A 14,045-nucleotide genomic window follows, 5' to 3' on the forward strand; every position below is an offset into this window, starting at 1 on the left:
TTACAGCCCTATTCTAAAACGGATGAAATAAAAACAATTCCTCAGCAATCTACACATAATACCCAATAATGACAAAGCGAAAACAGGTTTTTAGAAACCTTTACATAAGTATTCAGACCCTTTGATATGAGACTCGAAATTGAGCTCAGGTGCAACCTGTGGTAAATTAAATTGATTGGACATGATTTGGAAAGGCACACACCTGTCTATATAAGGTCCCACAGTTGACAGTGCATGTCAGAGAAAAAACAAAGCCATGAGGTCGAAGGAATTGTCCGTAGAGCTCCGAGACAGGATTGTGTCGAGGCACAGATCTGGGAAAACATTTCTGCAGCATTGAAGGTCCCCAAGAACAAAGTGGCCTCCATCATTCTTAAATTGAATAAGTTTGAAACCGTCAAGACTCTTCCTAGAGCTGGCCACGCCGCCTAACTGAGCAATCGGGGGAGAAGCGCCTTGGTCAAGGAGGTGACCAGGAACCCAATAGTCACTCTGACAGAGTTCCAGAGTTCCTCTGTGGAGATGGGAAAACCTTCCAGAAGGACAACCATCTCTGCAGCACTCCACCAATCAGGCCTTTATGGTGGAGTGGCCAGACGGAAGCCACTCCTCAGTAAAAGGCACATGACGACCCGCTTGGAGTTTGCCAAAAGGCACCCTCAGAGCAGGAGAAACAAGATTCTCTGGTCTGATGAAACTAAGATTGAACTTTCTGGCCTGAATGCCAAGCGTCATGTCTGGAGGAAACCTGACACCAAATATATTTTGATTTGTTTAACACTTTTTTGGTTACTACATGATTCCATATGTGTTATTTCATCGTTTTGATGTATTCACTATTATTCTACAATACAAATGCATTGAATAACAGATTATCTACATAGACAGTCCCCCAAAAATATAAAAAGGAAGTTTGTTCTGAACTGTCTCTAGAGAGACACTTATATCTAGAGATATAAGAAAGATCAGGAAACATTTATCATATTTTTTTTAACATGTATTTAAAACCTTTTTTTTTTCATTAACCTGTTAGGGCTAGGGGGCAGTATTTACACGGCCGGATAAAAAACGTACCCGATTTAATCTGGTTACTACTCCTACCCAGTAACTAAAATATGCATATACTTATTAGATATGGATAGAAAACACCCTAAAGTTTCTAAAACTGTTTGAATGGTGTCTGTGAGTATAACAGAACTCATATGGCAGGCAAAAACCTGAGAGATTCCTTTACAGGAAGTGGCCTGTCTGACCATTTATTGGCTTTCTTTGACATCTCTTTCCAAAACAAAGGATCTCTGCGGTAACGTGACACTTCCCACGGCTCCCATAGGCTCTCAGAGCCCGGGAAAAAGCTGAATGTCGTCATTGCAGCCCCAGGCTGAAACACATTATCGCCTTTGTCAAGTGGCCGATCAGTAGACAATGGGCATTAGGCGCGTGCACTGGTCGCCCCCGTCTTTCTTTTTTTCCCTCTATTTAGCTAAACGCATATTCGCGGTCGGAATATTATTGTTTTTTTTTACGAGATAAATTGCATAAAAAATTGATTTTAAACAGCGGTTGACATGCTTCGAAGTACGGTAATGGAATATTTAGAATTTTTTTGTCACGAAATGCGCCATGCTCGTGACCCTTATTTACCATTTCGGATAGTGTCGTGAACGCACAAACAAAACACCGCTGTTTGGATATAACGATGGATTATTTGGGACCAAACCAACATTTGTTATTGAAGTAGAAGTCCTGGGAGTGCATTCTGACGAAGAACAGCAAAGGTAATAACATTTTTGTTATAGTAAATCTGATTTTGGTGAAGGCTAAACTTGCTGGGTGTCTAAATAGCTAGCCCGTGATGGCTGGGCTATGTACTTAGAATATTGCAAAATGTGCTTTCACCAAAAAGCTATTTTAAAATCGGACATATCGAGTGCATAGAGGAGTTCTGTATCTATCATTCTTAAAATAATTGATATGCTTTTTGTGAACGTTTATCGTGAGTAATTTAGTAAATTGTTAGTAAATTCCCCGGAAGTTTGCGGGGGGTATGCTAGTTCTGAACATCACATGCTAATGTAAAAAGCTGGTTTTTGATATAAATATGAACTTGATTGAACAAAACATGCATGTATTGTATAACATAATGTCCTAGGTGTGTCATCTGATGAAGATCATCAAAGGTTAGTGCTGCATTTAGCTGTCTTCTGGGTTTTTGTGACATTATATGCTAGCTTGAAAAATGGGTGTCTGATTATTTCTGGCTGGGTACTCTGCTGACATAATCTAATGTTTTGCTTTCGTTGTAAAGCCTTTTTGAAATCGGACAGTGTGGTTAGATTAACGAGAGTCTTGTCTTTAAATAGCTGTAAAATAGTCATATGTTTGAGAAATTGAAGTAATAGCATTTCTAAGGTATTTGAAAATCGCGATTTGGTGCCACCTGCCCTAGAGAGGTTAAACAGTCTCCATATATACTTCCATTCATTTTTTTCAACTGGCACCAGGGGACCTTCAGATGAGTCTTGTGAGGCCTGTGGGTGTTCTAAAGAACTGTTTTGGTCAAAGGTCCATTTGATACTCGTGGTGGCAGAGGAGCTTTCGACATTGTGTCAGAGACAATTACTCTATGCATTTGTCTCTCGCGGAAATTCAAATGATCTCTCCCATGCACTCTCCCTTTCTTTCTTTCTCTCTTCTCTCTCCCTCTTTCTTTTTCTCCCTTCCCCCTAGTCTGGGTTGAGAAGGACAGGGAACTGTTCTGGTCTGGGTGTGAACTCCACCACAGTGTTGGTGTGGGTCAAAGGTCCATTAGATACTTGTGGTGGCAGAGGAGACAGTTACTCAATGTATGCGTGTGTCTCTCTCTCCCTCCCCCTCTCAGTCTGGCATTGTTCCTGGTCTTCCTAGCTGCTGTGCTAGTATTGTCTCTGGCTACGGGGAACATCCAGATCCACGCTCCAGAACTCATCAAGGCAAAGTGTGGCTATTTTAAATATCTCAAATATAAAATATATGTTGATTTGTTTAACATAACACACTTTTGGTTACTACATGATTCCATATGTGTTATTTCATAGTTTTGATGTCTTCACTATTATTCGACAACGTAGAAAATAGTAATAATAAAGAACAACCCTTGAATGAGTAGGTGTGTCCAAACTTTTAACCGGTAGTGTACATTGTCTAGGTAAAGTTAGATATTATCTGAGTATAATGAGATGGCATGATCCGTAGAATTGAGAGATATTATTGTAATTTCTTTTGATTGTTGAAGTCCCTGGGCCAGGGCCTCCATAGACAATAAAAATAGCTGAGGTGAGATGGGATCACCTTCCCTGCTACTTCTAGTTATTCTGAACAGAACAGAGCAGGTATTGCCTGTTATTACTATGGCTGAGGTATTGGCATATAGTATTTTAATAATATTTTCCAAAACCGACCAAAGATATGACCATTTAGTCTATCAAAAGGTTTTTTCTGCATCGAGAGATATAACTGCCTAATGAGCTTTGGTTTCTGATGAAGCATGTAAGATACTGTAAGTAATAGACGACAGCGGCTATCTGAGGATGTACCAATTTGGTTAAGTAGGTTTTGAGACGGGGCGACAGGATTTAAAAGAATTGTTTAATATCTGTTTTTATCAAAGATAGAGGGTGATAGTGAGAGCACTGGGTGGGGTCTTTATCTTTTTTTTAATAAAAGCAAAATTAGCGCTGTATTTATATCCCTTCCAAGTAAACCTTTGTGACCGGTTGTGTTAATCATTTCAGCTAGTTTGTACAAATGGTCCTTTTCGACTGCACTGGGACTTTAACTATGACTTTAGTTGTGTGATATTTTTATCAACATACTCCCCCTATCCATTGACCCCCACCTCTCCCCTCTGAGTAGCTCTGCCCCTCTTCTTCTTCTCTCATCCCTTACCTGCAGAACTGGTCATTCTTCATGGTCCTCCCTCCGTAGCGGATCTCCAACCAGCGCAGCATGAACAGTAGCAGGATGCACTGCAGATATGGCTGGGGAGAAACAATGTGTGTGATGTGCTATATGTCTGTCTACAAAAATATTGATATGCTAGCATGCTGTATGAAACAGAAATAATTTCCTACCAGACACAAAGTAACCAACAACAACAAACCCAATCCATGTTACACCTCAACATCTCCGTACTCTGACTCCAATTCCTACTATAATGTCCAGGGCATTTCCTGCTACTTACAGATAGGACAGCAATGAGCAGGTTCTTCCAGAGGAAGTCCTCTTCATAGAGGGAGGGCAGGAAGGTGGCCTTGGTGATAGAGTTAAGGCAGCCCATTAAGGGGTAGAGAGGGTTGAAGAAACATAGTGTATTGTGGAGGATCCTCGTCAGCCCGGGGTTGTCGTTCACAAATGACAGCTGGACGATGGAGGCAGACACCACACACACCTAGTATGCAACAGAACGACACACACACACAATAACCAAACACAAAGTAATATAGCTGCTCCCACATTGACACAAATCATTCATCTACTTATATATTTTTTCACTATAGAGAACTTCATAATAAAAACAAATCATGGTTTTATTAATATTGTAAGAATGTTGTGTGAATGTTATATAAATGTTGTGTGATAGGGAGGGAGGGAAGGTTGTTGTTCTCACCATCATGGAGACCACAGAGAAGAAGTCTCTGTTACTCTGGACGCGTGTGAACATGAAAGACACCACGTAGGCAAACAGGATCATAGCTGGGCCAAAACCTATCAGACACAGGATCTATAGAAAATAAGATGGAGAGAGAGTCAGTCTGAGGGAGTGTACAGTGGCATGAAAAAGTATGTGAACCCTATGGAATTACCTGGATTTCTGCATAAATTGGTCATAAAATTTGATCTGCTCTTCATCTAAGTCACAACAATAGACAAACATAGTCTGCTTAAACTAATAACACACAATTATAAGTTTTCATGCCTTTATTGAACACAGTGTGTAAACATTCACAGTGCAAGGTGGGAAAAAGTATGTGAGCCCTTTGATTTTATAACTGGTTGACCCACCTTTGGCAGTGTTAGCAATTTATGTTATTCTTCAATAACACAAACGCCAAAGCAAATCAGGGGGAGAAAAATTGGTTTATTTGAGAAGGACAAATCAGGATGTTATGCTGGGAGGTAGATGTTCAGATGTTCAGCCTCCCCTCTCCTCAGCTTTTCTCCATTGAACAAAGGAACAGGCTGCCATTGATAACCCCCCCACCCTAACCTGGGGTTGACTAATCAGAAATCATTGCAGTACAACTTGGCCAATGGCCAAGTAACAAGTATCCTGCCCCCGACTCAATGTAGACTAATGAAACCGTGGCACACGTCGCTCTGAGTTCAGGAGTGACATTCTACAAATTCTAAACAGATGTTGAATTGAAACCCAACTCCTATTTACAATTTGCTATTGACCATTAATACTCTAGTACTCTTGTCCTCTGCGTTGTGTATTTATCTTCAAAATATTCTTATAGCAGCAATAACCTCAACCAAAAGTGTCTGTCGTTGCGGATCACACCTGCACAACGGTCAGGAGGAATTTTGGACCATTCCTCTTTACAAAACGTTTTCAGTTCAGCAATATTCTTGGGATGTCTGGTGTGAACTGCTCTAGAGGTCATGTCACAGCATCTCAATCGGGTTGAGGTCAGGACTCTGACTGGGCCACTCCAGAAGGCGTATTTTCTTCTGTTGAAGCCATTCTGTTGATCTACTTCTGTGTTTTGGGTCATTGTCCTGTTGCATCACCCAACTTCTGTTGAGCTTCAATTGGTGGACAGATAGCCTTACATTCTCCTGCAAAATGTCTTGATAAACTTGGGAATTCATTTTTCCTGTTGATGATAGCAAGCTGTCCAGGCCCTGAGGCAGCAAAACAGATGATGCTCCCTCCACCATACTTTAGGGTTGGGATGAGGTTTTGATGTTGGTGAGCCTTTTTTTTCTCCACATAGTGTTGTATGTTCCTTCCAAACAACTCAACTGTAGTTTCATCTGTTCACAGCATATTTTGCCAGTAGCGCTGTGGAACATCCAGGTGCTCTTTTGCAAACTTCAGACGTGCAGCAATGATTTTTTTGGACAGCAGTGGCTTCTTCCGTGGTGTCCACCCACAAACACCATTCTTGTTTAGTGTTTTACGCATCGTAGAGATGTTGGAATGTTCCAGAGATTTCTGTATGTCTTTAGCTGACACTCTAGGATTCTTCTTAACCTCATTGAGCATTCTGCGCTGTGCTCTTGCAGTCATCTTTACAGGCAGCCACTCCTAGGGAGAGTAGCAACAGTGCTGAACTTTCTCCATTTATAGACAACTTGTCTTAACGTGGAGACATCAAGGCTTTTAGAGATACTTTTGTAACCCTTTCAAGCTTTATGCAAGTCAACAATTCCTAATCTTAGGTCTTCTGAGATCTCTTTTGTTCGAGGCATGGTTCACATCAGACAATGCTTCTTGTGAATAGCAAACTCAAATTTTGTGAGTGTTTTTAATAGGGCAGGACAGCTCTAACCAACATCTCCAATCTCGTCTCATTGATTGGACTCCAGGGTAGCTGACTCCTGACACCAATTAGCTTTTGGAGAAGTGATTAGCCTAGGGGTTCACATACTTTTTCCAACCTACACTGTGAATGTTTAATCACTGTATTCAATATAGACAAGAAAAATACAACAACTTGTGTGTTATTAGTTCAAGCACAGTGTTTGTCCATTGCTGTGACTTAGATTAAGATCAGATCAAATTTTATGACCAATTTATGCAGAATTCCAAAGGGTTCACATACTTTTTCTTTCCACTGTATGTGTATGATGTTTCTGACTGACCACGGATGTGTGCGTGTGTACTGTACTAGACACGTGAGTCTAACTGACCACTGCGGTGACGTTGCCAGTGGTAAGCAGGTTGGCAGTATGGAAGGAGAAGAGGATGCTGGTCATGGTGGTCAGTATGAGGTAGTAGAAGGGGATGTCCACTGCAGCCTGACCACACCAGTACGCAGACGGGACCAGGCCAGAGATACGCAGCGTTGAACGGCACTTTATCTAGGATTGAGAAGAGAAAGGAAAGATTTATCAGTCAATATGGAAAGCATTCTAAATTAATGCTTTTGAATGTAGATCACAAAAGGAGTGCCTTTTGTGTTGTATTGTAGGCTTTCAGTTTCACCGCTATTGTTGTTCAATCAATCACCAATGAGGTCATTTCTGAATTGGGAGAAAACTGAAAGCTCCAGACAGTCCTGCATTCGAGCAGTCCCAGACAGTATTCATGGAATGTCTGCTATTCTGTGAATCGACTGCTCAGTGCTTACCCTCTCCGTCTCGGGTGAATCGACTGCTCAGTGCTTACCCTCTCCGTCTCGGGTGAATCGACTGCTCAGTGCTTACCCTCTCCGTCTCGGGTGAATCGACTGCTCAGTGCTTACCCTCTCCGTCTCGGGTGAATCGACTGCTCAGTGCTTACCCTCTCCGTCTCGGGTGAATCGACTGCTCAGTGCTTACCCTCTCCGTCTCGGGTGAATCGACTGCTCAGTGCTTACCCTCTCCGTCTCGGGTGAATCGACTGCTCAGTGCTTACCCTCTCCGTCTCGGGTGAATCGACTGCTCAGTGCTTACCCTCTCCGTCTCGGGTGAATCGACTGCTCAGTGCTTACCCTCTCCGACTCGGGTGAATCAACCGCTTAGTGCTTACCTCTCTGTCTCGGGTGTGGTCCATGGCGAAGTAGGCAGGCATGCCTGCAGCTAGCATCCCCAGTATGATAGCCTCAATGTAGACCAGAGCATATGATGTGGCGTCGGGAATTTGCTAAGGAGAAGAACAGAGGAAACGTAAAATTATTGTAGCATGACGCTCACTCTTTCAGCCACCTTTTGTTAATTTGATAGAAAGATTAGATAGATACATGGATAAAGATACTTTATTGCTTGTGTATGTCTGTAACAAGTTTTAGATAGAATATAACTTCATTTTTCTAGACTATTGCTGTACGTACTATTCTAACTAAACCATCACGGTGTTATTCCAATCATTAGTCTTATTGGACTTGACTTACATAGTCGAAGGGCTTGGTCCAGGTGTGGATGTGTTGTGTGCCGTTGAGGCCTCGTAGGATGGCGTTACTGAGGACGTTGACTGTCATGGGCAAAGAGTGGACGGTAGTACTGTTGAACGCTACACTGTATCGGAAACCCTGCATACCAGAGAAAGAAAAAAGTGTCTGTTGTCAATGGTTGTCTGTGTGTGTGTGTGGGTGGGCTTGCTTGCGCAAAGCTATGCTTAACTGAAACCCTATAACCAGACAGAAGAAGAGTCAATCAAGGACTGGGCATTTAAAGCGGCATTAGTGGCCTCTCTATGCCTTCTGATCTTATAACCCAATTATTGGCAAAAGAGCTAATTTGATTTTGATTGGTCAAAATAGTCCAAGGGGGGAAAATCAGAATTGGGCTGCCTGTGTAGACACATCCTATGTGGCTCTTCGCCATAGACAGACAACCAGGGTAAACGTGAACCAACCACTCTACTGAAGCACCCTACTACCAATTAGGGCACTTGCTACATAACTAGCCTCAGCCTAAGAGCACTCCATTTAGCACTCAATTTAGAACCATCCACATCATGCATATAATCAGAGGGTAAACCACCCACACACACAGAGAGAGAAAGAAAGAATGTCGCCCTTCTCCTGTATAAGAGGGGTTATTATTTTTCACCTTGTTGGATCCGGTGACGCTGATGGCTGCGCTGTGAGGAGCACAGGACATGTAGTCTGTGTTCTTCATCATCTCCACCTTGATGTCCTGAGATTCTAGGTTACGGATGAAGTCGGAGATATCCGAGCCTGCGCAGAGAAACAGACCACAGTTTTTTTGTGTGTGTTTCTAACCAGAGTGTTTCTACTCTCGTATTCAGCCACTCATATTCTGTGAACAGATGCTGCTAGGAACTCTACTGCTTGGAAGGAGCTAGATAGAGAACATAAAGTATTTCAGAGCTGTAGTGAAGGGAGGATAACACAGTATTCAAGAGTATCAGTTGACAGTATAGAAGAGAGTATGGACTAACCTGATGAGTTCTGGACCAGTAGACTGGTGGTGTATTTCCTGACTGATTGGCTGACGTACCTGATGAGTTCTGGACCAGTAGACTGGTGGTGTATTTCCTGACTGATTGGCTGACGTACCTGATGAGTTCTGGACCAGTAGACTGGTGGTGTATTTCCTGACTGATTGGCTGACGTACCTGATGAGTTCTGGACCAGTAGACTGGTGGTGTATTTCCTGACTGATTGGCTGACGTACCTGATGAGTTCTGGACCAGTAGACTGGTGGTGTATTTCCGGGGGGCCTGGTTCGGTCTCAGCAGGTAGATGGGGACAAACTGCCGTTCTGGAGCGTGGATCTGGATGTTCCCCGTAGCCAGAGACAATACTAGCACAGCAGCTAGGAAGACCAGGAACAATGCCAGACTGAGAGGGGGAGGGAGAGAGACACACAAATACACTGAGTAACTGTCTCCTCTGCCACCATAAGTATCAAATGGACCTTTGACCCACACTGACACTGTGTTGGGGTTCACACCCAGACCCAGCCCTGAACAGTTCCCTGTCCTTCTCAACCCAGACTAGCCCGTGTAGCCAAAGGCCTTCCTCTCCCTCTACATGTTGAGCATGTGGGGAGGGAACTGCTTACCTCCCTATTACCTTGCTTATAGCCTTAGTACAACAACACAGTGTATAAGGTCAATAACGTCGTAATAGAGAGGTAAGCAGTTCCCTCCCCAGACTCACGTGTAGACAAAGGCCTTCCTCTCTCTCTGCATGTTGAGCATGTGTAGCCAGGCCACGGTGCTGAACTGCTGCCTCCACAGAGCATGGCCCTGGACCGCCTCTGGCTTGCTGTCAGAGAAGGTCAGTAGTCTTTGGTCAGTGTCGTCCAGAGAGGATGCATCACCCTCATCCTCAACCTGCTCCTGGTTGAACACACTGTAGTCTGGAGACGGGAGGGGTGGGAGAGAGGAATATGTTATTAGGCTACTCAACAGGTTCGTACTTTTAGGGCTCACTGTAGAAAATGTTTTTGAACAGAAAACGAAAAATTATATTTCTAATTGGACAAGTTCAGGTAGTCATCTCCCTGTTTGTCAGTTTTCTTCAGTTTGGTGCCTAATGAATACGACCTAGGTAACATAGTTGTCAGTAGATTGCACCTTATGATCACATGTGAAGTTAATGTGATAACATAAAACTACACGTGACAACATGTGAAATTAATGTGACAACATGGGATTCAAAATGTAAACGTGAGAACATGAAATGTGAAAGCTGAGATGTCCAATATCATTTAGAATACTACTTAAAAAGTAATAGTTGATGTTAATGGACAGTATGCTGCTATATGCTGATTACTTGGGACTCAACCTCACTTGGGATTTGAACTCACAACATCTTGGTTGCTAGCTACCTGATGTTGCTGCTGCACCACCAGATCGATGGACATAATGGAGATTAGCTATATATTTATTGCCAAGAATACGTTTGCAATGTGTCTAAAGTTGCAGTAAAAATAAAGTAAAAACTTACAACTTATTATTTCAATAAACATGCTATATTCTGATTTCAATTACTGTAAAAGAGAATTTTGTACTGTGAACAATGCGTTCTACAGACTTATTGGCAATAATTGGCAATTTCTGCACTTTGCTAAAAATCTGCACAAAATCAAGTAACGTAAAATGTAAAACTAGCAGTGCTCCATGACACTTGAGAGAATATACAACAATTATTTGAGGATTTGAACTTGCAACCCCTTTCTTGGGAGTGCAACAATATTTCTGCAGTGCCACCAGGTTCATACTTATTGCTCGGAACATACAGTATATTAACACACTCAAAAAACAAGGGTATGGTTAGTGTAGTGTTGTTCCCTGGGCTACAAAAAGGTCAAAGATACTCTTCACAGCTATACATACTGTATAAACTCACATGGAACAGTTCGGTGTACCTCATAGGTATGTGAGATTTTTCTACACAATATTTTGAACATAAGGTATGATCATCACTGCACTTTAAAATATAGGTGGGGGCAATGTACTGGTTGGGTCTCATTTGCATATTTGGGGGCAAAGTTAAATACAATACATGACCAATAGTATGTGGACACCTGCTCGTCGAACATATCATTCCAAAATCATGGTCATTAATATGGAGCTGGTCCCCCCTTTGCTGCAATAACAGCCTCCACTCTTCTGGGAAGGCTTTCCACTAGATGTTGGAACATTGCTGTGGGGACTTGCTTACATTCAATCACAAAAGCATTAGTGAGGTGGGACACAATGTTGGGCGATTAGGCCTGGCTCGCAGTCGTTGGGTTCCGATTCATCCCAAAAGTGTGCAGGCCAGTCAAGTTCTTCCAGTCATTGGCAGCAGAGAACTGGAAGGAAAAGCGACCAAACGAGAAATTGGCTTTGGGGGTGACCAGTGAGATATACCTGCTGGAGCGCGTGCTACGAGTGGGAGCTGCTATGGTGACCAGTGAGCTGAGAAAAGGCGGGGCTTTACCTAGCAGAGACTTGTAAATAACCTGTAGCCAGTAGGTTTGGCGACGAGTATGAAGCAAGGGCCAACCAACGAGAGCGCACAGGTCGCAGTGGTGGTTAGTGTATGGGGCTGTGGTGACAAAATGGATGGCACTGTGATAGACTGCATCCAATTTGTTGAGTAGAGTGTTGGAGGCTATTTTATAGATGACATCCTACCGATCCTCGACTTCGGATCGGTAGGATGGTCAGTTTTACGAGGGTATGTTTGGCAGCATGAGTGAAGGATGCTTTGTTGCGATATAGGAAGCCGATTCTAGATTTAATTTAGGTATTTGTAGTTGTCCACGTATTCTAAGTCAGAGCCGTCCAGAGTAGTGATGCTGGACGGGCGGGCAGGTGCGGGCAGTGATCGATTGAATAGCATGCATTTAAGAGCAGTTGGAGGCCACGGAAGGAGACTTGCATGGCATTGAAGCTCGTCTGGAGGTTAGTTAACACAGTGTCCAAAGAGGGGCCAGAAGTATACAGAATGGTGTCGTCTGCGTAGAGGTGGATCAGAAAATCACCAGCAGCAAGAGCGACATCATTGAAGTATACAGAGAAGAGAGTCGGCCCGAGAATTGAACCCTGTGGCACCCCCAAAGAGACTGCCAGAGCTTAGATTGTAGGATGGCCGGGGTGTTAACCTCTCTTGGGAAGGTGGGACGCTAGCACACTATTCGCTAACACACTATTCAACAGCCAGTGAAAAATCAGAGTGCCAAATTCAAAACAACAAAATGTCATAATTCAAAGTTCTCAAACATACGACTATTTTACACCATTTTAAAAAAGGTACACTTCTCCTTAATGTAACCACATTGTCCGATTTCAAAAAGGCTTTACGGCGAAAGCATAAAGTTAGATTATGTTAGGACAGGTACAACACAAGAAAAACCACACAGCCATTTTCCAAGCAGGAGAGGGGTCACAAATACCAGAAATTCAGATAAAATTAAGCACTAACCTTTGACGATCTTCATCAGATGACACTCCTAGGACTCAATGTTAGACAATACATGTATGTTCTGTTCGATAAAGTTCATATTTATATCCAAAAACAGCATTTTACATTGGCGCGTGATGTTCAGAAAATATTTTGCCTCCAATACTGCCGGTGAATCAGCACAATTTACAAAAATACTCAACATAAACGTTGAGAAAATATGAAACTGTTATTCAAAGAATTTAGATAACCATCTCCTTTATGCAACTGCTGTGACAGATTTCAAAAAAGCTTCACGGGGAAAGCACACTGCAATAATCTGAGTACTGCGCTCAGAAAAATACACCAGGCAATACAGATACCCGCCATTTTGGAGTCATCTAAAATCATAAATAGCATTAGAAATATTCACTTACCTTTGATGATCTTCATCAGAAGGCACTTCCAGAAATCCCAGGTCCACAATAAATGTTGTTTTGTTCGATAAAGTCCATAATTTATGTCCAAATACCTCCTTGTCGTTTGCGTGTTCAGTAAGCTACTCCAAATGTAGGAAGCGCGCCCAAAATTTCACGACAAAAAGTTATATTTACGTTCGTTGAAACGTCAAACGTTGTATAGCATCAATCTTTAAGGCCTTTTTAACATAAAACTTCAAAAATATTCCAACCGGACGATTCCAATGTCTTGAAAAACGTTTTGGAACACAGCCACCACTCACGTAAATGCGCGCCAATGAACTCATGTCCTTTCCTGAGTCACCAACTTTCTGGCCTTCTTGTTCGCTCTCTGTTCACTGCAAAAGCATGAAACTAGGTTCTAAAGACTGTTGACATCTAGTGGAAGCCTTAGGAAGTGCAAAATGAACCCTAAGTCACTGTGTGTTGGATAGGCAATGACTTGAAAAGACTACAAGCACCAGATTTCCCACTTCCTGGTTAGATTTCTCTCAGGTTTTTGCCTGCCATATGAGTTCTGTTATACTCACAGACATCTTTCAAACAGTTTTAGAAACTTCAGAGTGTTTTCTATCCAAATCTAATATGCATATTCTAGTTCCTGGGCCAGAGTAGTAGACCGTTTAATTTGGGTACATTTTTCATCCGGCCGTGAAAATACTGCCCCCTACCCTAGAGAAGTTAAGCATGTCCCAGTTTAGGTCACCTAGTAGCACGAGCTCAGAAGATAGATGGAGGGCAATCAATTCACATATGGTGTCGAGGGCACAGCTGGGGGCAAACGGTGGTCTATAGCAAGCGGCAACAGTGAGAGACATGTTTCTGGAAAGGTGCATTTTTAGAAGTAGAAGCTTAAATTGTTTGGGTACAGACCTGGATAGTAAGACAGAACTCTGCAGGCTATCTCTGCAGTAGATTGCAACACCGCCCCCTTAGGAAGTTCTATCTTGGCGGAAAAGTTTATAGTTCGTGATGGAGATTTCAGGGCTTTTGGTGGTTTTCCTAAGACAGGATTCAGACACGGCTAAGACAT

The 14,045-nt window shown here is 42.6% G+C and overlaps 1 protein-coding gene and 1 long non-coding RNA gene across 4 annotated transcripts in view; both read right to left on the reverse strand.

Annotated features, from left to right (window-relative positions):
• Positions 1 to 14,045, reverse strand: part of abca5 (ATP-binding cassette, sub-family A (ABC1), member 5) — a 93,843-nt gene that overhangs the window by 13,949 nt on the left and 65,849 nt on the right. For all 3 annotated transcript variants that reach the window (XM_029698994.1, XM_029698995.1, XM_029698996.1), the window contains exons 18-26: positions 9,819 to 10,020; positions 9,331 to 9,497; positions 8,743 to 8,870; positions 8,082 to 8,219; positions 7,721 to 7,834; positions 6,901 to 7,071; positions 4,649 to 4,762; positions 4,223 to 4,429; positions 3,928 to 4,019 (exon numbers count right to left, since the gene is read on the reverse strand). In XM_029698994.1, coding sequence (XP_029554854.1) covers positions 3,928 to 4,019; positions 4,223 to 4,429; positions 4,649 to 4,762; positions 6,901 to 7,071; positions 7,721 to 7,834; positions 8,082 to 8,219; positions 8,743 to 8,870; positions 9,331 to 9,497; positions 9,819 to 10,020 — 1,333 coding nt within the window. The remainder of the gene's footprint in view (positions 1 to 3,927; positions 4,020 to 4,222; positions 4,430 to 4,648; positions 4,763 to 6,900; positions 7,072 to 7,720; positions 7,835 to 8,081; positions 8,220 to 8,742; positions 8,871 to 9,330; positions 9,498 to 9,818; positions 10,021 to 14,045) is intronic.
• LOC115153501 (uncharacterized) lies at positions 8,900 to 9,231 on the reverse strand. The gene is made up of 2 exons (XR_003867701.1): positions 9,154 to 9,231; positions 8,900 to 9,094 (listed from the first exon to the last, which is right to left on the reverse strand). It is a non-coding gene; the product is annotated as an uncharacterized LOC115153501 (long non-coding RNA).

Source organism: Salmo trutta, chromosome 18, assembly GCF_901001165.1.
Source record: "Salmo trutta chromosome 18, fSalTru1.1, whole genome shotgun sequence".
NCBI classification, from domain to species: Eukaryota; Metazoa; Chordata; class Actinopteri; order Salmoniformes; family Salmonidae; genus Salmo; species Salmo trutta.